Raw genomic sequence first — 24,297 nt, forward strand, 5'->3', positions numbered from 1 at the left:
TCTTTGAACATTGGATTCGAAATATTTCTTTTATTTTTAAATTAGCCAATCTAAGACATAAAAGGATACCCTAATAAATCTTAAATTAAAACATATTAACTCAAAATAAAAAAAAATAAAAATGGATTGCTTGTGCTTAATATACGTAGATTCAATACTTCATATTATTTGTGAGATAAAAATAAATAAACATGTAAATTCTTCTACCTTGTGGCTTAATTTCTATTCAGCTTCGTTTTGTAAAGTATTTTATTTAAAATTCAATTTAAGCTGACTTTAATAATTTGATTTTTAAAGCAACTAGTAACAAGTTATTTTTGCAGTGCATCGAACTTCTCTAACGACTTGTTCAGTTTATAAAGTCCTTATTTGAACAGCTGAATACAAATTTCTATCAATTGCATTTGTTTGGGCACTGAATGCCGCAGGATTTGCCTTGTGTGCACTTTATTTATTTATTTTGTGTGACGGCATAATACGAATACGAATCGTAATAATAACAAAATTCCAACACACTCACACACACACAAATACTCGAATACAAATACTTGCTATGCGCTGCTTGTTGGTTTTTAATGTATGCAAATTTTGTTGGTCCCCAACAACATCCTTGAGATACTCGCACTGCATTACGGCCTTCTCTTCTGCTAATGAGCTGTGAAATATTTTGTATTTTGTATATCCGTTGCTCAACTTGTTTAATATTTAAATAATCATTTTCTGCTCTGTTTCTGGATTATGCATTCAACTACAACTACGATTTGAATATTAGAACATTTTGAAATTATTTCGACATTTGTAAGTTGATGCAGAGCACAAAATTTAAATTGTATTTTGATAGAATTCATAAATAGTATATATTTCTTGGTATTATTTAAAATTTACTTGGGATCAAATAAGCGTATCTGTTGCTGCTTTCAACTTTAAAATATTTGTTATACTTCTGACATTATCGTGCAACAGTTAACTATACTAAACATCCACTTTCTCACTCGCAGCATTCACGTTTTTTAATATCCTGGTTCCCCTCAGGGCGTCTGCTGTCAGTCTAGATTGCCACGCATGCTTAAAAGTGCGAAGCATAGAAGAAGTTAGCTGCTTGTGCTGTAGATTAACAGCTACCCAAATCCTTCGATAAGAAAAGGCAGAACCTCCAACCAAGCAATTGAAAGCAACCAAACAACAACGAATTATATACTTCGAGTTCTCAGTTCACTGGCCGACAATGTGCATCAATGAAACTGCTGAAAAGCCATTCCGATTTTGGCTTTTTGTCTGATAACCAAAAGGAGAAATGTGCGATTCGGAAAAGAGTTAAGCGCCACACGCAGTAAGTTGAACAAATCAAAAGCAAACCTTGCTGCGCCACCCAGCGAGTGGCACGCAAACATATTGCGAATATTAACGAAATTAGTAAAATACCAGAAAAATGCATTTAAAATTGGGTGCAGTCACTTCTATACCCTGTAAATTGTCAAACTCACTAAGGATGTTTTAGTAATCAAATGTTATTAGAGTTTTCTTAACAGATTGATGTTAATTTGAGTCAAAATATTTATTACTTTAGTAAATATTTATTACTTTGTATGCCCGAAAAACTTGTAGTAATACGTTAGTATGTTTTAATAAAAACATTAATATAAAAAAACATTTTATATAATATACATATATTACATATTTCAACAAGAGATTTTAAATAATTTGTAAATATATTTTTTATAAATACAAAACTAATAAAAATAGATAAAATAAACAAGTCTCTCTTACTTCTCAACACCTTAAATTGAACCTAACAAATAAGTTATTCTATTTAAATAAAATATAATTCTTTATTTGAAATTTATAATTTCTCTGGGATTATTTAAAGTTCTTATTATAATATTTTGTATTTAAATGGATAAAGAAATAAATAAAAAGGGTATTTCTTAATAATATACTCCCTACCTGTACTTCTATAGACCACGTAAAATGCCAATAAACTGCGAATATGAAACTTTCAGCTCTTGTGCTCTTTTTCGCGCTGACTGGGAAAAAAGTTGGCCGTGTTTGTGAGAAACTGGCAAATGGGGTTCGTGTTCGTGTTTAAATTGTTAAAACAGACTTTATGCAGGTGTTGCTGCTGCCTCTTATGCAAAATGAAAGCGGCAATTATAGATGGCTCGATGTGTGCGTGTGTGTGTGTGTGTGTGTGTGTGAGATATAAAAGTTATTTTGGCACGCAACGAAAATGTGTAATCAATTGTAATTAAGCGCAACAAACAAGTGAACCGAAGCAAACTGAACTGACTTGTCAGCGCCGCGCAGTATGCAACAGGTTTTTCCGCTTTTTCGCAGTTAATATTTAAAGTAACTTTAGTTAATTGAGAGCAATCACAAAGAGAGGAGGGGGAAGACTTTAAGAGAGTGAGCCAACAACTGAAATGGCCCAATGCCAGACAATGTTTGCTGAGATACGAACGAATACGAATGCACACACACTCACACACATGGAAAATGTGGGCCAACACACACATAACACACACATGGACAGAAACATAGACAGTGCGGCGTTATCATTGCACATTTCACTGTTTGGTGTAACAATTACAGCAAAGCCCACAACAAATACAATACCAAGAGCACCGACAACAACAACAAAAACAAGAAACAACATTTGGCACACATTCAAAATTGCCAGCAGCCAAAGCAAGCATATTTCCCTCACCCAAAAAACCATCCCCTTCCGACATCTTCCCCTTCCCCTATGCCATGTCATAAGTTTGTTTTTGATAATATGAAACAGAACACATACATTTGCAATTGTGTATGTGTGTGTGTGTGTGTGTGTTTCTGTGGTTTTCCGGCCAACAAAAATAAGAAAAACAAATGAAGGTTTATAGGTAATTGCTTTGTTTGCATTTGCCGAAAGAGGAAACTGCAAAAAGTCTTAGGATAAATTTAACAATGCCAAATAAAGTACACATTTCTATTTGTTGCACTATATTTATTTAGCAATTTAACAAAATACCATTTGTTAGCCGAAGACATTAAAGAAATCTACGAAAAAGATAGCTAGCTTTAATTCTATATATTGCCTGTATTCTAAATAAACTTTACTTAATAAAGATTGTTCAAATTATTTTCGCTGCTATCTAAAAATAGTTATCTTGCGAATCGCCATCAATAACTCATGAAGTCATCCAGGTAGTCATGACACAAGAACGTGTTAATATAGTATAAATACCAAGCGCTATCAGATTTACAGTCCAGTTTTTAAACAGAAGTCTTTTTATAACCTCTTTATAACTAAATTGTACACAAATTACACAAGTAGCTGTAGTCATTATTTCACAGTTCTTTTGACAATTAGAGTCATCTGGCAACATTTAATGGCTATTAAATCAAGTGTAACGACATCAAATCTCTTCAACACCTGGAACTATAAAATTATTAAGATCTTGTATCGCAACGCTCGAAACCATTGAAATCAGTTGTATATGAAACCTTGAAGTGTTCACTTATTTTTCGGATATGACGACTGTCAGTTTTTATATACTGCAGAACTTTCTGATTCGTACTTTAGCGTTTACTCCAACGCGTCCATTATATTTGACACGATCTGAAGAAAAAGTAGTCGAAAATTTAGAATTGTACGAACCAGATGCGCTTCAAATTCCCCCAATTCATGTTACTGAGAAGTTTACCTCAATACCAGACAACATCGATGTTAAGAATCAACCAAGTTCGTAAGTTTAAATGCAATTAGGAATCTACTACCAAAAACAAATAAAAGATCCCTAAGCTCTGTAGTTGATTTGGAGCCTGTTGATGGCTATCCACTTGGTGTTCCAAGTAATCGGCGACCTGTTTTCCAATCTGCTAACCCCAAACGCAACTGCCATATTATCAAATGCCCAAAGTTCACACACGCCACCTTCGGCACTGACTTTAAAAAGTGCTACGAGTTCTTGAATCCGTGCTACTTGGCGGTTGCCAGCTGTGTACGCTACAATGCTCAACTCCCTCGTAAGCTTATAAACCATAATTATAACAAAAAATTATCTTTAATTCGATATATTTTATACAGGTCTTAAAGTTGTCGAGAAGAGTCAATGTCATAACCTAGAGTCGTAATTGCAATGTGCTGCATACCATATATTTAAAAAAAATTACCCATAAATCAATAATATTAATTTTCCTGTCTGATTTCTATTTCACATAACTCAACATTAATGAATTATATTAAGCTTTTTTTACTGCTTAACACTTCTCGGCTATTCATCACATTCTCTTTTATGCAAATTATTGTACGAGTTTATTTAATTTCATTTGAAACAAAAACAAATGCACAAATTGACAAGTTTAACTTGTCTATACAAATTAATTTCGTTTTTCTTTTCATACGCAAATCCTTTTATTTAAATGAAATTTATTATTTAATATACTCTTTGCTATAAAACACAAAAAAAGGTATTTCAACAGTAAATCAATTTAGCTCTGAAAAGAAGCTGAGATTATTTCGATTTTTCATTTAGATTGAACATTTAGAAGCAGACCCCTAATCAAAGAGATTCCAGAGGATATCATGCAGTCACGCTCTTTTCTAAGTTTATTTTTTTTCTAGTTTTTTTTTATAAATAAAGCCATCGGAAGCGACAGTTTAGCTTTATTTGAAAGGTCAAAACACATGTTAGTTTTATAATATAAATAAAAACGCGAGGGTTAAATAAACAATATTTAATAGTCCATTGAAAATGGCAACTTTAAAACAAACAAGTAATAAAGCTATGCTCGAGTGGACTGATAGATAGCCGCTACCCACTTTTAACAAATAAAAAACGGTATTATTCTTAAAATATACCAAATAAATACACATGTAAATACATATGTAAATGTACTATTGCATACAAAAAAATACCACAGACTACAAAATAAACCATTGTTCTGCGTAATAATAACAAATGCCGACGAAATATTGTAGCTCTATACCTGAGATAAACGACCAAACGGACAGACTTTTTATATTCGAATACGAATATATTTATATATTATACATATATTTCTGAAAACTTCCCTCGCTATTGCAAACCATCATAACAATTGAGACTTTAAAGCGACAACAGTTGCCGAATCAACATTTAGTCTGAATATTGCAAACAATTTGATAAATTAATCCAGATTTTGTATAAAACAATCTCGCTATATAATATGTACTTTCAATCGCACATGCATACATATGTAAATACACAGACAAATACACTCGTAAAGCAGGCTCATGGCAAATGGAGAACAGAATTTAAAATTGTAATTGCATATGAAAATAAATCTTAAATGACAATATGGTAATATAAATACACAAATGCACTTCATTAACGATGCTCTAACAAATGTGTTTCACACTCTGCTCACACACAAACAAATGCATATAATAATATTAAATGAGCAAACTCATTAAAATCAGGTCAAATTCACTTATCATAGTAGGATAGATTTACAACATCAGACTGTTAACTCTTATGAAAGTACGTTGAAGTATTGTGCTTTAATTGGAAAATAAGTAAAATAGAAAAACAAAGAAACTACCAAGTAGGATTTTGTAAATTGTGAGTAATTGATTAATAAATACTCTTTAAAAAGCTTACATTAAATTGGATTAGGAAAAGTGCAGAACTATAAATTAAATTCTTTCATAAAACAATTTGGATTTTAAGCATATGAAATAAAACATTTAGATGTAACTTTTTTTCAAGTAAACTTAAAATTGAGATTAGAAATTTCGAATGTAATCCGAGAGCTCCTCGTTGACTCTGTCGCATATTTACAGGGTATATGTAAGAGGTGACAGTGCAAGTGACTTTTATTTGCAGCAATCTGAGTCAGCTACATATAAGGCTCGGATGACAACAGCCCAGAAGGCAGTAACAATCATTGGCTTTGGCTACGGCTTTAGCTCTATAGCATTGGCTTTGACTTCGGCCTTAGCTTTTGCTTTGTCTCACGCAATGGGAAGGAGATGCAGGAGCAGGAGCAGCAGTAGTTGCAAAGCAAACCCATTCGCTATAGGAAGCCAGGCAAGTCAAATATAATGCTGTCACATGGCAACTGCACAAACAGAAGATACTCAGATAACTGACAGCACAATGCTGTGTTGTTCTAAGTTTCTCTTGCTATGAAATTAAACTTGGAAGCAACACAAATAGTGGAAGCAAAAGGCTCAACAAGGTCACAGGATGCCTCAACTACAATAAAAGAAACGAGAACTGACCTAATAAAAAAAAAGCCAACTGCCTTAAAGCAAAATCCAACTAATATTTTTGTTACATGATTAATTTTTTTTATTTGTATATTTAACAATCGTAAAAATCATTTTGAAATCACTGCCTCGCAATGTCATCTATCGTTTTCCCAAATTCGAGTAGATTCAGTCGATTAATCGTCGAGCACTTAACTAATTGAGGATGTCATCGATTTCCTGGGGCTAATTTATTTCGACTTAGGCGCAATTAGACACGCCCACTCAGCCAAACAGCAAGCAACTGTTACTGTTCACAGGACCAATGCTAATTGAGAGATTCGTAGGCGAGCCTAATCAATTGGGCGTGGCTGTGGCTTCATAACTGTCAATTATCAAATCGTCGCTGGTCGCTATAAAAGCTCTTCAAGCTGCACACAACAATGCAGAGCACTCTACGAGAATGGTCAGAAAATTAGGGAGATACACGGAAACAATGGCGACCAGTGATAAAACCATAAAGTTGAAAAAGTTTTTCCAATTCGTCAACATCTTTTACTTATCCATCGGCATGGTAGCGTACGACACAGAGGAATGGAACAATAGACACACGCCAGAGGTGCGCAAGTGGACGAGTCGCCTGTTGAGCTGGATTTTCATTTGCCAAGTGCTAAATCTGAATTTGGTGCTCATCTCGGAACTGATCTATGTGGGATTAGCATTTGCGAGCGCCAACAATTTCTTGGAGGCCACAATGAATCTCTGTTTCATTGGCTATGTGGTGATTGGTGTAATCAAAATACGTGACATTTGGTCTCAGCGATCTCAGTTGACACGAGTTGTCGCTCAACTACAGCGACTACATCCAACGAAAGTGGGAGAACAGGGCGAATACTTAATGGATAAATATCTGCGCGATTATCGAAAAGTTAGCATCTTTTATTTCTCGATGTATCTGGTGCTCATTTGGATCTACAACTTGTATTGGGTCTTCTACTATTTGGTCTACGATTTTTGGCTTGGCATACGCACCTTTAATCGCATGCTACCCTATTACTGCTGGACACCCTGGGATTGGAGCACCAATTGGAGTTATTACGTCATGTATTTTTCACAGAATTTGGCTGGACAAACGTGTGTCTCAGGTCAACTAGCAGCGGATATGTTTATGTGTGCTCTGGTCACACTGCTAGTCATGCATTTTAAACGCCTGGCCACACAGATCGAACAGCATGTGGCTGGGCAGCAGTCGCCAGAAAAAGATCTGACCTTTCTGCAAAAGAACATCGTCTATCATCAACGTTTGCTTATACTTTGCGAGGATGTCAATCAAATCTTTGGCATCTCATTGTTTTGCAACTTTGCCAGCTCATCGTTTATCATTTGTTTTATGATCTTTCAAATTACGATTGGCGGCAACATCGATACGCTGGTGATGCTGGCGTTTTTTCTCTTCTGCGCCATGGTGCAGGTATTCATGATTGGCAGCTACGCACAGCGTCTGATTAACGCAGTAAGTCGATATATAGAAGTGTGTTCTTTACAACTAATACTGCGTACTTACAGAGCCAACAAATCGGTCAAGCTGTATACAATCATGACTGGTTTGATGGTGAATTGCGCTATCGTCAAATGTTGATTCTTATAATCAAGCGTGCTCAACGTCCAAGCTATCTCAAAGCCAGCATATTTTTGAATGTTTCACTAATAACTGTCACGGATGTAAGTTATATGTTATGTATACTGTTTTTACTATTTTAAACGTCTTTTTCTTTGCAGCTTTTGCAACTTTCATACAAGTTTTTTGCCTTGTTACGCACTATGTATGCTAAGTAAAAAGAATCAGCATAGTGACGTAGCTTTAAGCTTTCAGTCATACTTCATAGTCCAAGCTTAGCTCTTAGCTTTTTTTAGTGTTAAGCGTACGTTAATGTGCTTAGCAATTAGCTTTTGCAAGTAGAACTCAAATTGACAAAATGCTAAGTGATATGACGGTGATCAACAATATACAAAATTGCATAGTTTTAAACGGCATAATATGAGTTTAGCTCTATATTTTTATTTTACAAAATGCGCAAAGCTTTAGCTGTCCGTTTAGTTAGTAATGTGACTGGCAGCAAGTGCAAGTGAAACTGACAAAATGATTGGGGAAATGATTACTGAATTGGCCAAATCATGCCACAACAATCATTTACGCCAAATCCACAACAGTTGTGGCTTCTAATTAAATTAAACAACCAACTGGCGCTGCTTGTGGTACAACACAAAGAGTATCGCTTAAAAAATACAAGAGAAATACAGCACACGCCAAGCATGCCAACGTAAAAAATACCCTAGATTTCTTTTTAATATTGTTGTAGTCTAAAAATAAAGATTTTAAAGTCACATAATATTGTTTTATCGTCCAAGGTACTTTATTTACAATGACATCAATGTCTTACATGACTAATTTTAGGAACAATATACCCCATGGTCAGAACTGAAAGGATATAAGCTGCGACCGCTGGTCATAATGAGTAGAGAAAATTCGCGCTGATTTTGCTTTGGCGCGCTTACAGCAAACGCTGTTTGGTCAGAACAGACGAGGAAGAGAGGGCGTAATAAGGGAATGCTGGATGGAACTGTGGTGCTGACCGTGTTACCACAAAAGGCTATGATTAATTATCGCCATTTCGTTTGCACAAAATGCGCGTGAAATGCAAGACAAATCTTTGACGCTGCTCTAAAATTAGCAGCAAAGCGCAAAACGAAAGAGAAATGCTTGTAAAAGAAGAACTCTGAGAGCTGGCACCTTGAACAACAACAACAACAACAGCAGCAGAAGCGAGCGCATCATTTGCACAGTTGTTCATTAAGCCAATGTCATGCCGCCATTTTAATTAAAGTTCTCTCAACACACACACACACATATTCGCACGCAAATGAGAAAAAATAGCGATTGGCATTTAGGCGCGACGCCAGCCAGCGCTTATGCAAGACTTAAAATTAATTGCAAAATTGGCTGGTAAATTGCATTTTTATGACTGTAAAATTGAAAAGTTGTCACAACACACACACACACACATACAGAGTGGAGAGTAAGAGAGAACGTGGCTAATTACATTTCTACGTCTGGCAGTCAGATAGATGGCAAAATTGAAGAATTTTTTCAATTAAAATTAGAAGGCAACAAAAAAAAAAAAAAATAACAGAACGTACAACAAGAAAGCGGAGCACATTCGCGTAACCAAATGGCAATCAGATGGACACGGCCATCGCAGCCAAGTCCGACAAGTGGGCGTGTCTGGTAGGCGCTGCCCTAATCTAATTAGAAATACGCGCGTCACGAACTTGACTCCCAATGAAATGTTCCTTGCCTTCCCCCTGTAACTTTCCGTTGGCAATTCTGTTGAATCCAGAAAATGTGCACCATGGCGTATGGCAAAATAGTTTCGACTAATTTCATTTGCGTTTGCAGTTTTCATTTGCAAAAGTTGGAAAAACTTCCTCCACAGTCTACTACTCCACCTGACCAACTGAATGGCCCCCTCCACCGCATAACCCTTGCACTTGCATCGCAGCCACTGGCGCATTTCCATGGGATGCCAAACCGCCATTAATCAAAGTAATTGCAGGCGACAAATGGCAGCGACCGAGGGGCAGCAGCGGCGCTTGTCCAGGTGCAGCTCTGTCTTGGCCTTTAGTCTTAAGCCCTCGGCAGCATGGAAAACCCATCAACAGTTTGGCCCAATTTTGCACGCTCTTGTCAACTTTAAACTGAACTTTAATAGCTGAGATCTGCATTAAAATTAGATTGTTACAAGCATTGAAGATCCTTTTGCGATCCTGCAGCAAGCAGCGAACGAAGCGCGCCATCAATCAGCTTTTCATTTAAGAAAAGGCAAACTTTTTATATCGCAGTGAGTCAGATTTATGTCGGAGGACGTATTGTGCGAATAAATTAATTTCGAAACAGAAAACCAAACAAATAGTAGCAAGCAAAATAATGGAAAGAAAGTTTAAATATATATTGGGAAAAGTTTTTATTTTCGCTTGGATTGCGGATGGCAAAAGCAGTGGCAATTCAGTGGCTTCTTGTATGAGAGTCCTGTTGCAATTCCAGGATATATATTGACTTATAAAAATGTCAATATCCATGGCAAGCGCAAACGCGCAAGAAGAAGACGGAGACGGAGACGGAGAGGAAGAGGAAGCAGCAAAATTGCAATTGCAAGCAAGTTTTTGCTCTCGTTGAGAAATTGTATTTCATTTCATCAAATGAAGAAAAATCGTACATTCTTATAAGGTCAGCAGCGCGTTGTGAACGTTGTCGGGCGTGGAAAAGCCTCGCCGTGGAAATGGGAAATTGAGGCAGGGGGGACCGAGAGCATCCATTGTCGAGTTCTTGGCGCCGCAGTTGCTGCACGTCACTTTGTCACATTCGCATTGAATTTGACATACGACTATGTACAATACACACACATCACAAACACACATACAGTCGCATATATGTGTGTATGTATTTGACTTGCAAAGGATTAGAGCGAATGCCAATTTTTGAGCATTTTTCATATGCCTTAAGCTCGGGTGACCCACTGCTAAGACTTCCGCTCACATGCCCCTAAGCTAGCTACCCCTTTCACTACTCCCACTTCCACTCCCACCAGTCATCTCACCACCCATTTCTTTACACAACAGACTCCCCCCTAAGGACTGCATTTGTCAATTCGCACTTACTTCATTTGAGTAAACACATTTGCTGCATTTCATATTTCCAGTCACGTTCTTAGCATAAATAACACACACACAAACACTGACACACACACACTTGCATACACATAAAGCACATATGTGTTGTGTATATTTTAGTTTGACAAGATTAAATCTGCTTAAATTGTCACACAGTCTTTGGGCAAATGCGCAATTACAAAGGCTTTAACTGTATTTTAATCAAATAAAGAATTTCATGGCTTCAGCTTTCTAAACTCTTGTCAAGTTGTGTGCACTTTTGTTTATTTTTAAAGCTAATAAAATTAAACTAACGAGTTAGTATAACAATTTTTTAGAGTCATGTCTTTATAAAAGTTATAAAATAGCATTTTAAAAAAAGCTTTCTATAATAACATTATTAAATACATTTAAAAAACAAACGCCTTTAATGTAACACATCGGAATTCATTTTAATAATTCTCCGAATGTTTTTAATTTAGCGATATGCTTCAGAGCCAAAACTTTTCAATCGAATCTGAGTCGAACAGAATGTCGTTATACATAACCTTAGTTACAATTATTTTGGCCGTTGCATCGATTTTTTTTTATACTTGTATCATTACTCAAAGAAACAATAAATTGTTTAATCGAACGCTTGATTAAGATGAATGAAAAACTTTCAACTATTTGTCATGGTTTTAGTTTTTTTCTGTTGTCTATTTTGATGGTTAAAGTTTTTAAACATCAACTCTAAATATATGTATACTGGCTTATAATATGCATTGTATATAAAACTGAAACTGAAACTGAAACTAAACAATTTGAGGCTTGTTCGCAAGAAATTCCGCAAAATAAACCGAGTCCACTGTTGCCACCACAGGAATTCAAATTAAATGAAAATTGCAGCAAAAGTATTGCTGCGCGGAGCCGAGCAACAAAACTCAGTTAAACGTATCTTTTTTACAGTTTAATATAAACATTAAAGTAGGCAGCAATAAAAATAAAATGCTTACAATTTACTGCATTATTATTAAGCATGAGATATATGTAATTATAATCAGAAGATTGTTATTAAAATACCTATTTTTATTCAACTTTGTTTATTACCTTGTATTTACATTTTCATTTATATTTTTGTAAATACTTATGATGATAGGAAATAACAAACATTTATAAATTTTGTTTTGCAGCAAAGATCTTTGAATACAAACAAACTGAGAGAACAACTAAATTTCGAGAATGCACTCGATTGGTAGCATTACAATTCGAAACAATAAATATGAAACAATTGCATTACTGAATTGCAAGTAGCTCCATTCTCTCTCTCCCTCTCTCTCTCTCTCTCTCTTACTCTTTCTGTTTGTATCTATCACACACACCGACACACACTTAAAAGGCTTCGGCAGTAACAACAATTTGTAACGAGAATAACAATGCGAGTTTGCAGTTGCATATTGCTAAAATGCAATCGTCCAACACTATTGCAGCCCTCACACACACACACACACACACACATATGCATTCGCACACACAAATTTATTGAACATAAGCATCAATAGTGGTTCAATTTTCAACCTATTTTGCCTCGGCCTGAACGGCTGCATTTATTTTGCAATTTATGCAAGGGATTCGCTCACAGTTCGCAGACTGCTCATACGCACTGTTGTCCAGCCTTACTTGCTGCTATGTTATGCACAGCACGAGCAATAAAATACTATGTTACATAAATAGAATGTACACGGTTGTAAACTATCAAATAAATAATAATTCGTCGGACAACACATACACAATAAACAACGTGTTCAAATCAACAACAAAATGAAGCAAAAAGCAATTTTTATTCAAAATTTCCCTGGCTAAATATCAGCAATGCCTCTATGCAGATCTTAGCAGAATAAGTTTTATTGTGTGTGCACAGCATTGAATCAATAAAAACACAAGAGAATACCCTCTATTCAATGTTCCGTATTTCAACTTTAAACTCTGCTCTTCTGTATTAAAATTCTTTTCTAATCATAGTAGACTTCGGATTCATTTCATGTAATTAACACTAAGATTTTTATTTCCATCATTACAAAACATAGTGAAACTCTTTTAACACATTTTTTTTATTCAAAATTTATTGTAAAATAAAATTTTATATTTTAAATATACTCAGCCATGAGCAACTTAAATGAAGATTTAAATAATGAAGACAACTCAAATGTGCTGGAACCAGCAAGCTTAGCGGATTACAAAGAAGGTGCAACCGAATATATACCGCTCAAAGACATGATACGCCACCAATTGAGCAAGATTTTACGGCATTCTGAAGTTAAACGTGAATTAAACCAAATACTTGAACATTTACCTTCGCGGAATAGAAACATCGAAATGAGCACGAAATATGTGAAAAAGGAAGATCTAGAGAATATTGTCCGCAATGCAGTCATCGATTCGCTGACCTCGCAAAAAATGTACAACAAGCAGTTTGAAGAACGTTTAGAGAAATTGGAGAAAGTGCTGTGGCATCTCAGTCATCGTGTTGACACTATGTCTAATGATGTAAGAGAACTGAGTAGAATTGTAAAACCTCGCGAAGAAGCTGACATACGCCTGGGCGGCGGAACAGATTATGAAGGGGAATTACAGTTCATGAAATCAATGCAAAGCAGTTTCGAAATATCAGCAGAAGAGCAGCAGAAGGTGCGTCAAATTCTGGATGACATCAACTTTGAGGATAAGCCATCAACAAGCAACGGCAACAAATACGTTCCACCGATATCGGACGAAATTGGACAACGTGCCGCAGCCCAGCGGCAATATGACGCAAATATGCTTATGTATCGCAAGTCGCTGGCAAGCTTGGAGCTAAACAATCACTGGGGTCCAAACCGGGAATCTGCAGGCAAAGCATTTGATCAGACCGAGGACGAGAAGTGAATGAATGTGGTGAAAATCACACAGCATTATAATTTAAATAAATATCAACAAAATGTCAACTTACGTGTGTAATTTTATTATCCCCAGCATATGGACACGACGCCAGTGATAAAGAGGGAGGAGATGATTGGGAAAGCAGCGATAGCAACTAGAAATGTATTGTGTGTCTTTTGAATGTATGTGTGTCCAGTGTGTATAAATGTGATATGTATGGGTGGGCAGCAAATAACAAGATTTTACGCTTGTTTTCACATCAAAAACAGGATAAATGAAAGGAAAAATCACAGCAAAAGGAAGCAGTAGAATTGACACTCTAGGAGTCGTCTTTAGTTTTGTGTTTTTGTTTTTCTTTATAGCAGCGCAAAATGGAAGATTACAAAAGTCTGAATTTGAAGCAAGTTTGAAGTTTAGTTTTTTTTTTAGGCTTGTTGCAGCGAGTGTTTCATTAAGTGATGTCTGTCAGTCAAGTGCTGTTCCAGTGCCAAAAGCATAGCATCCAAAAAATCCGCTAAACTAATCTTCTGATGCAGCGCAAATAAGTCCCGACTCGTGTGCTGAGCATGTGCCAAGAGCGGCAATTTTCGCAGGGTGCGCCCACTTAGTCCTGTGCTGCGCTCTGCCAGCTTCGTTAGCAATCCCTCGGCATCCGCTGCACTCGCATCCAGATCCTCCATTTCCACAATATGCTTGGCCATCAATTCAACTAGCATTGACTTGTAAATCGAGCGAATCGCTGGCATGGCGGGCAAGCCAATGAATTGACGTATATCCGCGCGATCCAAGAAGGCCAAATCAATGCTATGTGCCAGATTCGATGTCGCTAATATGAGCACATTGGGCGATAATTTGATCTCATCCAATTGCGTCAGCATGGCATTAACCACACGCATCGCATCTCGCGGCTCATTGCTACTCATAGCGCTCCGGGCATATGCTAATGATTCCACCTCATCGATTAGAACACAAACCAAATTATTTTTGTCGGCCACAAGTTCACCAATCTTTCCAAAAATACGTGCCACCAATTTGCCGCTCTCCGAGAACCATTTAGAGAATAAACTATGACTATTGATCTCCACCAGATGCGTGTAGGGAAAACTACTCTGAGTGCGAATGGCCAATTTCTGGGCAAGAGCTTTGCACAGACTTGTCTTGCCAGTACCGGGTGGACCGTGAAGCAATAGGAGACGATTACAGGCAATCACATTGATGTCCACGCTGTGCTGCGAGAAACTCAAGGCGGACAAAGCGAATTTAAGCAACTACAACAATGAATATCAAGATATTATAAATGTTTCTGTATAAAAGCAATCACCATACCTTCTCCTTGAGTCCCTGCTCGTAGATTAAGGTATCCCATAGGCCTACGTATTCCTTGGCAGGCAGCAAGACATGATTGGCAGCTAGCACACTATCGACATCTTCATCGCCGCCGCCATCGAACAGACCCGACTCTGAACGCATTTCCGGACGCTGTGTCATGTAAAAGTGATACAGGAATTTATACTTTTGGGGATCTTCCATAGTTCCATTTTCTCCGTTGTCTCTCTCCATTAAAATACTCTCCACTTGATCAATCTGCGCATCCGGTGCGAAACTCACATTCCAGCGGAACATTTTTGCCGATTGCAGGTAAGCGCTCAATTGAGGCTCGATCGCCGCTCGAAGCGTCTGAATTCGCCTGTATTACAATTATGGAAATTAATTTATTCATTTTTATATTATTATCAGTAATTAAACTCACTGTTCGCTACGCTGCAAACGCACTTCAACATGCACTGTATTACTACAACTTAAAAACATTATTCAGCAAAACAAGAAACGCGCGGTTTAGGAAAATATTTTAAAGTAAAACAGAGCTAGTGTGACCAAACTTGAAGTTGTAAAATATACGCCAAATTAACGATTAGTATCGATGCGCAGTACTCGAAATTGCCGGCTCATTTTGATTTTATTGTTTTTGATAGATTGGAATTGCCCTAATATGAATGAAGTAGATTGTATTATTTTAATATTATAATCAAACAACATTATTACTAACAGTTGCTTATATCATTTACTTCACGAAATAAGAACAAAACGAATATTAGTATCTAATCGTAGACTCCAAGAAGTACTTGTTATATTTGCGCCATCCAAAACGCTTCGTTGGATCCTTTTTGCTCCATGAAGGCGCTAAATTCGGCATAAGACCAGCCTTTTGTGCCATTGTAACAAGTGTGCCCATTTTCTTTTGTTGTCGGTGGCATAGTCCTGTTATGCGCCTGGGTAGCATGCAGCCATCAGATCGAACGTATTGCGATAGGATGAGTACATCAGTATGTTTAATGTCCAAGCCTAAGGTGCACTCTGGGCAGAAAGTGCTGTCACAGGCTGGCTTTAGCATCTTCTCTGAGCGTGGCGACACAACATCAACTCCCTCGTATATACGGGCATTATTCTCCGTTTTTTCGTGTACTTTTTATAAACAAAACAAACGCAACAAGGTTATGAAACAGCCGATTTTGTTGAATTTTACTCACTTTCTTTTATAAGTACTGATGGAGTTGTTGATATGCTACGCGCTTGCCAAAGCGTGCTACGAATCGTTGTGGTTGCTGCTTTTAAAAGCGTAGCCATGTTTTACTTAATATTTTTTATAAATAAAAGAAGTTTCTTGACAAACACAATGCTTCTCTTTCATGTATCGATATAGCATATCGATATGTCGCTTACAGCAACCATCGATATATACCAACTTGCCTATTGCAGTTATTATCGATTACTGTATATCTTTTTATGCCGACACATACAGCGATTGATTCCTAGCTTAAAAAATGAGTAAGTTAATTTTTTATGAAAACTATAAAAAGTACTGTCTCTAACAGTAATTTTTCATAATAGCCGCATCAATTACGACAAAGAGCACGCTCATCTCCTCAATTATCTCCGGCATATTGAGCTTGCTCATATTTGCAACGTTGCGATTCTATGCACAGTGGTTCAATGACTCGCAATTAAACATTTTGTTTGGCGGCTACTTGTTTTCCTGGCTCTTCATATTAAGCCTCACTTGTATATCAAATGCCGAGATGTTGATATTCGGTCCCGATTTCCAAGCGAAACTTGTCCCCGAAATTATTCTCTGCCTATCGCTGACAGCAGCGGCAGCCGGCGTCGTTCATCGCGTTTGTGCCACAACTAGGTAAGAAAATGCAACGCCCCAAATTGGTAATCAAAAATTTATCATTTCCATCTGTCAGTTCTTGAAAATGCCGAGTTCTCTAATTCTGTAATATCTATTCCTATAAATCTTATCTTTTAATCAGCCATATATTTTAAAATCCATAGTATTATTTGGCTACAGATAATGGTAAATATATTTAAATTGGTTTCAGTATTATGTTCTCTTTGGTCGGACTATATTTCATCAATCGAATCTCATCGAAGTATTATAACAATGCAGTGATTGCAGTGGATGCCCCTTTGCGTAAGAGTGGAAAAAAAATTCAAATAGATTGCATATTTAATGTATGTAAAATTTTAAATTATATAAATGGAAAAGTACATTGTATAAGCTAAAAGTAATAAATGAGAAATTGTATAAGATCAAAACTGTCACATTTAAGTAATGTAATTACGACGCTGGTGGATCGTTACCAGTTTCGGAAGCTACTTCATTCGCGGCTTCTGCTAAAGAACTCAAGATATTAAAGTCAATGAAGCGCACCAACTATAAGATAGAACAAATTAAGATTTAATAATAATAATAGGCTGAATAAATTACCATGAAGATCGACTTAGTTTTTTCCGTTTTGTTCTTGTCGTTCATTTTGTTTCGCAGCGTTTTGAACCATTCAGATATTTCGATTTGAGTCTCTACTTGAGGCAATTCAAAACCCCGATAGCCGGCTTGTTTTAAAGCTGCATTATTCGTATTTAGAGCAGCTGTAGCCAAAATTAATCCAAAACTCTTGACAAGAGTATATATTTTGCACAAGGACCATTCAAACACAATAACATCAACTTTAAGTGGCTTTATCATTTGCCATATTTCTGAAATCTTTCATTTAAAAAAATTAAAGAAACATATGTCAAGTGAACTTAACTTACATTTCTATATATATGCATAATTATGTCCGATTCGGGATTGCTCAACTCAGAGATAAATGCTCGCAATAGTCCCAGAGATATCATTTTTCCAGTTTCACTTGCTGTGATCATATGTGGTAGAGCAGTTAACAAATAAAGCATGTAATCATAATCTTTATTGTTCTCCTCAAGGCGGGCAGCGAATTTGAAATTATCTAATAATTCCCTTGTCACAAAGTCAATCATAGTTGGCTTTAACATATCTGCATAATTGAAACATTCATTGAGAAGTTCAAGACGTACACTTAGTAATTCAAGATCTCCAAGTAAAAGGAGCATAACTGTAACAGTATATAAAGAAGATAACTCTTCCAGACTCAAGTCTTTTTTGAGAGCAATTGTTAAGTGCCCGCATAGCTAAAATTAGTAGAAATTTTTTATACATACATTTTAATGTAAACAAAATTTAATATATGTACATACTTTTAGTGAATCCTCCAAAGTCTCCAATTTCTCCTTTAATTCGTTTTTGTTGTAGTAATTATCAAGATTATTTAATCTAGAAAGTACATTGCGCAGTTGGAGGTAATTAACATTTCTTACGCTTGAATCTACCATTACGAAGACATTTATGTTTATTTATTCCTTTTTTAATGTGTTTAATCTTTCCAAAACAGCTGATGGGCTGAAGTGCAACCCTGAGATTAGGGATATTTCCATGTTATATTTATTAGTTTGTTAAAGCGCAGAAGAGCAGCTTACATCAGCTGCGAAATAACTTAATAATAATTAGAGCATCAAACACTTAGTTTAAAAATATGGAAAACTATTCAAAGGTTATAAAATTATCGAGTATATCGAATAATACGTAAATTCAATTAATCTGAATTTCGAACCCGTTTGACCATGTGCGGTATATTTTCTACTGTAAACGTAGTATAAAAGCAACACTGTATTACTAATGCTGCATTTTTAGTATATTTCGAAACTTAACTTTTGCGGTCACGCTATACAGCACTTCACATTAGTGATTTTCGCACGCACGAGCACGGACAACGCTAAATTTTCAGCAAAACAGCTTTTTTTGTTTTAATCGTAAGTACATTAAAAATTGTGTAAAACATTAAGTAAATTAAAAGTACAAACATATATCATAAAGTAATACTACCAGCATTCAATTTTTTAAATGTATGCACGCCCTTACATGGCGAATATGTATGAATAATTATATGTGCGTACATATAATTTAAAAGAAAAGTTATAAATACATAGAAATTGTGGCATGTGTATGTGTGTAATTTTGTGTATATACACATATCTTTTGTTAGTGATTCATAATCAATAGAAAATAATCAATTGCTGTTTATCACACTGGCTAAACGTTGTCTAGTATGACTGTACCTATGTACATAATTAAATAAATGTGCCATGGGAAAACTAACGTTCATAGTCATTTAGGAAGCGAATTGTAGCTATTGTAGGAAGCGAAAACCGTGTAATCTGTGAATTTAAAGTAGTGTTATTAATATAGTATTAAGAAAACGGCTGTTTCAATTGCAAAAAAAAGGTAGACAATAAATAAAACCTCGAATTTATGTACACAAAGACAAAGAACACATGGACAGACACACTGGCACATGCACATGTGTGTGTTGGTTTGAATGGCAATGTATTGCTACAAAATGGCGCCGACCACATGTCGTCGTCGTGTCGTTATCGTCGTTGTCGGCGTCGGCATTCAACGAATTCGTCGTGTGTCATTTGCTTTCTGAATTTCGTTTAACAAAGTGGTGTGCGCAGAACAAGCAAAAGGCGCTCGGTCGTCAAAGCACTTTTAACAAAAAGAATACATATGTATGTACCACATATACATACACAGTAACTAATTGTGATATTTTTTATTAAAAATAGAATTCTTGACATACACTGAATTCAGAATCAGACAAAATTGTTTAAAGTTAATATTGTGAAACAAGTAAAACCATTCAGTAGAAATTTCTGCGGTTTCGTCTCACGCGCTCTCTCTTCCACTTTCAACTGTTGAGTGTGTATGTATGTATGTGCGTGCGTGTCAATTTTAAGAAAGTCGACGGCGCGGCATATTTGGAAAAACACCAAAATATCTTTAATCAATTACATTCAACGCGAGGTTATACACATTTCAAGTTGCTAGCTGTGCTTAACGACCATCAGACTCACAAATACATGCCCGCATCTTCTAACCTCGCAAACTCACCGCATACATTAGCACACACACGCGCGCTTCAATACAATTGAAATACTATATATTATTATATATATTATATATTAAGGAGTTTGCAAGGCGGAAGTAAGATCTCAGCTAACTTTATTTGCCTTAAGTGAAAGTGTACGATTTTTAACAGTTTTTGCATTTCAAATATAAACTGACAAGTCACGAAAAAAATACATTTTTATGTACATTGACCTCGTTTACCATCGCTGCTGCGTCGTCGTCGCCAGTAACAAAGTCAACGCTTATGTACATTTTTTTCGTAAAGAAAAGAAAGAAAAAGATTTCACTGTTTCTTTTACCCGTTGCTTCTATAGGCGAGTTCTCGCCATTTGCCTTTCATTCGCTCTTTCTGCATTATCAAACTGTAAAGATTACACACACATGTATGCGCATGAATATGTGTAAAAAGCACACACATAAACGCTCGCCGATCAAGCAATTTTTTTAGGTTAGACAGCATTTGCACTCGATTTTCATATTCAACGTGTAAAATGAGCGTTTCCCTTAATTGATTCAGTAGCCTTGTGTGTAACGTCATAAATATATATTTTAACTAGAGTGTAGTCAAATATTTAAAAAATAAAATAAATTTTATTAAACCACTTTTTCTCCCATTTATTCCATTTTAGCAATTTATTGTATGAGTCAAAAAACTGAAAGACCAGTGCTATCGGGTCAACGCATCAAGACCAGAAAAAGAGGTAAGAACTAAATGGTGAATATTATAGAATAGGTTATAATTTGATTTTTCAAAATTTAGATGAAAGAGAAAAATATGACCCAACGGGATTCCGTGATGCGGTCATTGCTGGTCTCGAAAAAACTGAAGGCGACCTGGATCAAATCTCTAAATTTCTAGACAGCGCGGGCAACAAGCTCGATTATCGTCGTTACGGTGAAGTACTCTTTGATATATTGATTGCGGGTGGTCTATTGGTGCCTGGCGGTTCCATATCTCAAGATGGCGAAAAGCCCCGCACAAATTACTGCATCTTCGATGCACCCGAGGATATGGAATCAATGCGCAACCATGAACAGGTTTGTTATTTTTCTTATATAGAACTAAATCGAGTGATTGGATAGATTTGTGCATATAATTAGAACCGGTTATTGGCCTATGCAGATAATCGGTGTCAATATATGCCATAGGATTAGCCACATTTTACTTGTCTTTATTTTGTGTTGAAAAACAATTGCATACAATCTAAAGATTTCTAATGTCGCGACAAAACCAGTCACAATGTTAATTTAGTATAAAAGTTGGTAACCTCCCAACGGTATGTGTGCGTATTATTAGAACCGGTTAATGATATTGTTTGTAATCTAATCGGTGTCAAAATATGCAATATTAAAAGCCTCATTTTACTTGTCTTTGATTTTCGCTAACATCTCGATTTTTAAAGATTTCTAATGATGCAACAATGATTCATATTTTGTACAACATTTTTGACAACACAATGTATAAAAGTGCCCATACCAACTCTATAATATAATTTTCATTTTAATCTACAGGTGTTTGTCAAGCTCATTCGACGGTACAAGTATCTTGAGAAAATGTTCGAGGAGGAGATGGGTAAAGTTTTGTTATTCGTAAAGGGCTTTACGCCAAGTGAACGCATTAAGCTTGCGCGCATGACTGCGCTCTGGTTAGGTAAGCACATCTCTCCACTATATGTAAATATATCCAATTTATATATTATAGATATAGTCAACTGTTTTTTGTTCGGGTTTAGTAACTGACTGATGATAAACTCGTTTAGAAAGTTGGCTAAAAATAAACTTACTCTTGGTATACTGACTCTTGCATGTCAAACTATAACCCAAATGCAAAAGCCACGAGCCCAAGGACATGTATTCCTATAGAAAAGGCAACTTGAAAGATGATTGGCTTTTCGATATTTAAAATTATGGGGAAAAACTATATAAAATCTTTACAAATTTGGATTTGAAAACCGATAATAAATTAGTTGTTTAAATTATAGAATGCAATTATTTGTTAAACTAATAAACGGATTTTGCTAATAATTACAGTTAATGGCTCTGTACCGCCAAATGTCTTGCTGGTATTGAACAACGAGCATCTGATCAAGGATGGCATTGCACTCGAGTTTTTATTGGAGCTGTTTTTGACGTTCAAGCAAGAGAAGGGCATTGCATATCTGATTCAGGCGCTTAAAAAGGGTGGACTGGAAAGCAAGTAAGTTTATATTTGCTAAAACTATATATACGAATGGTTTACGTCTTCGATAAGCAGGCACGAATAAATATTGAAAATAAATCCAAATTCGAAGTGAAATGTATCCGGAATGTTTTTCAGGAAGATCAATAATAATTGTTTTTTGCATCTTTAATTGACATTCCCAGACTAATTGGAATTTAATGCAACTCGCAAATGAACTCTAGCTTCATTTGGGTGCCCATTTCATTTCAGACAAACAAATTCTAAAATAACTTTATTTGCCTTATACTAAATCCCAAACCATATCTATTTGCATTTCTCTCACAGACTTATGGACTTTTTCCCACCAAACAAACGTACTGAGGAATATTTTAAACAAGTTTTTCTTGACAAAGAACTCAATGAGATAATTAAATTGCATAAGGCGCAGGCTAGCCAAGAGGCCAAACGTGAACTGCAGCAGACTCTCATCGATGATATTAACGACGAGAAGGCTCATAGTGAAATCACTGCAGACATAAAAGAGTTTGCACAACGCACCAACATTCCTGATCATGAGATAATTGTTATTGTAAGTTTCTATCATAATATTGTTGTTGGCTTATTATATAACATCATTGATTTTGCTTCAGATTTGGTCTACTATCATGTCGTTGGGAGAATGGAATAAGAAAGAGGAGTTGGTAACTGATCAAGCTGTTCGTCATCTGAAGGCATACTGCACTTTGTTGCAGGCTTTTGCCTCAACGGATCGTTCGGAACTGGCATTGATATTGAAGGTGCAAGAGTTCTGCTATGAGAACATGAACTTCATGAAGGCGTTCCAAAAGATCATCTTGCTCTTCTACAAAACCGAAGTGTTGTCTGAGGAGATCATCTTGCGCTGGTACAAAGATGGGCACTCCAACAAGGGCAAAATGCATTTCCTTGAGCAAATGCGAAAATTCGTCGAATGGCTTCAATCTGCCGAAGAGGGTTAGTATTCATTTCTTTTCAACATTTTTAAATATATATGTTTTTATTGACTGCATTGGCAAGTTTTGAGAAAGGTAATGCTTATATATTGCGTAGCATTATCTTTGTACAAATTTGCAAAAGCAAATGGGTTTTTTGCTTGCCTCGCTGTCCTTCATTCAATGAACTTTGCAGGCCAATGAAAACCTGGACAATTCATCAAACTAGTTTTTACTATGCAAGTTATCCTTTTATATGTTTTTAAGATCTTTGTATCCTAACAAAAACTTTCGATAAATATGCAAGAGTAAAAGAATGATTGGGTGTCCATATAACTTATAATATGATAGTTACATTTGGCCAATAATTGTTCGGATAAGCCAACGCCTTAAATAGCCTTTTAATCTGCATACTATGAAACTAATTTAAAATCGGTTCTCTACAGATGAGAACACGAAACCATGAAAGTGTGCAAGAGCAAAAGAATGATTGGGTGTCCATATAACTTATAAACTCATAGTTAAATTTGGCCAATAATCGTTCGGACAAAAAAAACACTTCCTATTTAAAGAGTATTGCTAACGTTTTTTTCTTTGCTTACAGAATCTGAATCGGAAGATGAGCAGAAATTAGGCGACTAATAATGGTCCAATATCACCGTCGCAACCAACACCAACCAACAACCATCATTATATTTCGCATAAAACAGCCAACCGAACTACACTCCCGTTTGGAATACTTTTCCTAGATGTTAGCAACAAGATCCCCATGCACTCTGCAAGTGCCAGTTGAAAAAGAGAGAGAGGAGAGTGAATGATAAAGCCAAGCCGCAAAATTCGAAATTTAATGTACACAGTTTAATTTAATTTTCCATCAAATTACTGGATTCATTTTTTTTTAAATGTGCACTTCAAATTGTTAAATTTTCTTTATTTATGATCAATATTTGAGTGAATTCCACACACAAAAAAAAAAAAAACCCAAAAACAAACCAAGTGTATAAATTGTTTAGAATCA

At 35.9% G+C, this 24,297-nt stretch overlaps 7 protein-coding genes across 10 annotated transcripts; 4 read left to right on the plus strand and 3 right to left on the minus strand.

Moving 5' to 3' along the window:
* The first annotated feature begins 908 nt into the window (after positions 1–908).
* On the plus strand, positions 909–4,271 carry LOC133837955 (uncharacterized). 2 transcript variants are annotated; one of them, XM_062268870.1, is made up of 5 exons: positions 909–962; positions 1,033–1,330; positions 3,334–3,725; positions 3,773–4,005; positions 4,067–4,271. In XM_062268870.1, exons 3-5 carry the CDS (start codon positions 3,511–3,513, stop codon positions 4,111–4,113), a joined length of 495 nt encoding a protein of 164 aa, XP_062124854.1. In that variant the 5' UTR covers positions 909–962; positions 1,033–1,330; positions 3,334–3,510; the 3' UTR covers positions 4,114–4,271. The 2 variants fall into 2 exon arrangements, with proteins under 2 accessions (XP_062124854.1, XP_062124855.1); XM_062268871.1 differs by having other exon boundaries at positions 3,350–3,725.
* A 2,362-nt stretch (positions 4,272–6,633) lies between these two features.
* LOC133838511 (putative odorant receptor 85d) lies at positions 6,634–8,587 on the plus strand. Its single transcript, XM_062269638.1, has 3 exons — positions 6,634–7,724; positions 7,778–7,933; positions 7,991–8,587. The coding sequence occupies exons 1-3, from the start codon at positions 6,675–6,677 to the stop codon at positions 8,045–8,047; spliced, it is 1,263 nt and encodes a 420-aa protein (XP_062125622.1). The 5' UTR covers positions 6,634–6,674; the 3' UTR covers positions 8,048–8,587.
* A 4,619-nt stretch (positions 8,588–13,206) lies between these two features.
* LOC133839102 (pachytene checkpoint protein 2 homolog) lies at positions 13,207–15,763 on the minus strand. Its single transcript, XM_062270441.1, has 3 exons — positions 15,567–15,763; positions 15,143–15,503; positions 13,207–15,084 (listed from the first exon to the last, which is right to left on the minus strand). The coding sequence occupies exons 1-3, from the start codon at positions 15,623–15,625 to the stop codon at positions 14,242–14,244; spliced, it is 1,263 nt and encodes a 420-aa protein (XP_062126425.1). The 5' UTR covers positions 15,626–15,763; the 3' UTR covers positions 13,207–14,241.
* An 89-nt stretch (positions 15,764–15,852) lies between these two features.
* On the minus strand, positions 15,853–16,488 carry LOC133839106 (large ribosomal subunit protein mL66). The gene is made up of 2 exons (XM_062270445.1): positions 16,345–16,488; positions 15,853–16,279 (listed from the first exon to the last, which is right to left on the minus strand). The coding sequence occupies exons 1-2, from the start codon at positions 16,439–16,441 to the stop codon at positions 15,909–15,911; spliced, it is 468 nt and encodes a 155-aa protein (XP_062126429.1). The 5' UTR covers positions 16,442–16,488; the 3' UTR covers positions 15,853–15,908.
* A 23-nt stretch (positions 16,489–16,511) lies between these two features.
* Positions 16,512–17,416, plus strand: LOC133839105 (protein KRTCAP2 homolog). The gene is made up of 3 exons (XM_062270444.1): positions 16,512–16,642; positions 16,706–17,006; positions 17,200–17,416. Exons 1-3 carry the CDS (start codon positions 16,639–16,641, stop codon positions 17,381–17,383), a joined length of 489 nt encoding a protein of 162 aa, XP_062126428.1. The 5' UTR covers positions 16,512–16,638; the 3' UTR covers positions 17,384–17,416.
* Positions 17,405–18,731, minus strand: LOC133839103 (uncharacterized). 2 transcript variants are annotated; one of them, XR_009894052.1, is made up of 4 exons: positions 18,377–18,731; positions 17,915–18,310; positions 17,589–17,857; positions 17,405–17,534 (listed from the first exon to the last, which is right to left on the minus strand). XR_009894052.1 is itself a non-coding variant. In XM_062270442.1 (4 exons), the coding sequence occupies exons 1-4, from the start codon at positions 18,509–18,511 to the stop codon at positions 17,439–17,441; spliced, it is 903 nt and encodes a 300-aa protein (XP_062126426.1). In that variant the 5' UTR covers positions 18,512–18,731; the 3' UTR covers positions 17,405–17,438. The 2 variants fall into 2 exon arrangements, 1 of the variants encoding a protein (XP_062126426.1); XM_062270442.1 differs by having other exon boundaries at positions 17,589–17,864.
* A 123-nt stretch (positions 18,732–18,854) lies between these two features.
* Positions 18,855–24,275, plus strand: LOC133839101 (protein krasavietz). 2 transcript variants are annotated; one of them, XM_062270438.1, is made up of 8 exons: positions 18,855–18,988; positions 20,777–20,848; positions 20,908–21,185; positions 21,660–21,798; positions 22,179–22,344; positions 22,654–22,897; positions 22,959–23,301; positions 23,884–24,275. In XM_062270438.1, the coding sequence occupies exons 2-8, from the start codon at positions 20,788–20,790 to the stop codon at positions 23,919–23,921; spliced, it is 1,269 nt and encodes a 422-aa protein (XP_062126422.1). In that variant the 5' UTR covers positions 18,855–18,988; positions 20,777–20,787; the 3' UTR covers positions 23,922–24,275. The 2 variants fall into 2 exon arrangements, with proteins under 2 accessions (XP_062126422.1, XP_062126423.1); XM_062270439.1 differs by lacking the exon at positions 18,855–18,988 and adding an exon at positions 19,610–19,747.
* The last annotated feature ends 22 nt before the right edge of the window (positions 24,276–24,297 follow it).

Source organism: Drosophila sulfurigaster, chromosome 2R (genome assembly GCF_023558435.1).
Source record: "Drosophila sulfurigaster albostrigata strain 15112-1811.04 chromosome 2R, ASM2355843v2, whole genome shotgun sequence".
NCBI lineage: Eukaryota > Metazoa > Arthropoda > Insecta > Diptera > Drosophilidae > Drosophila > Drosophila sulfurigaster.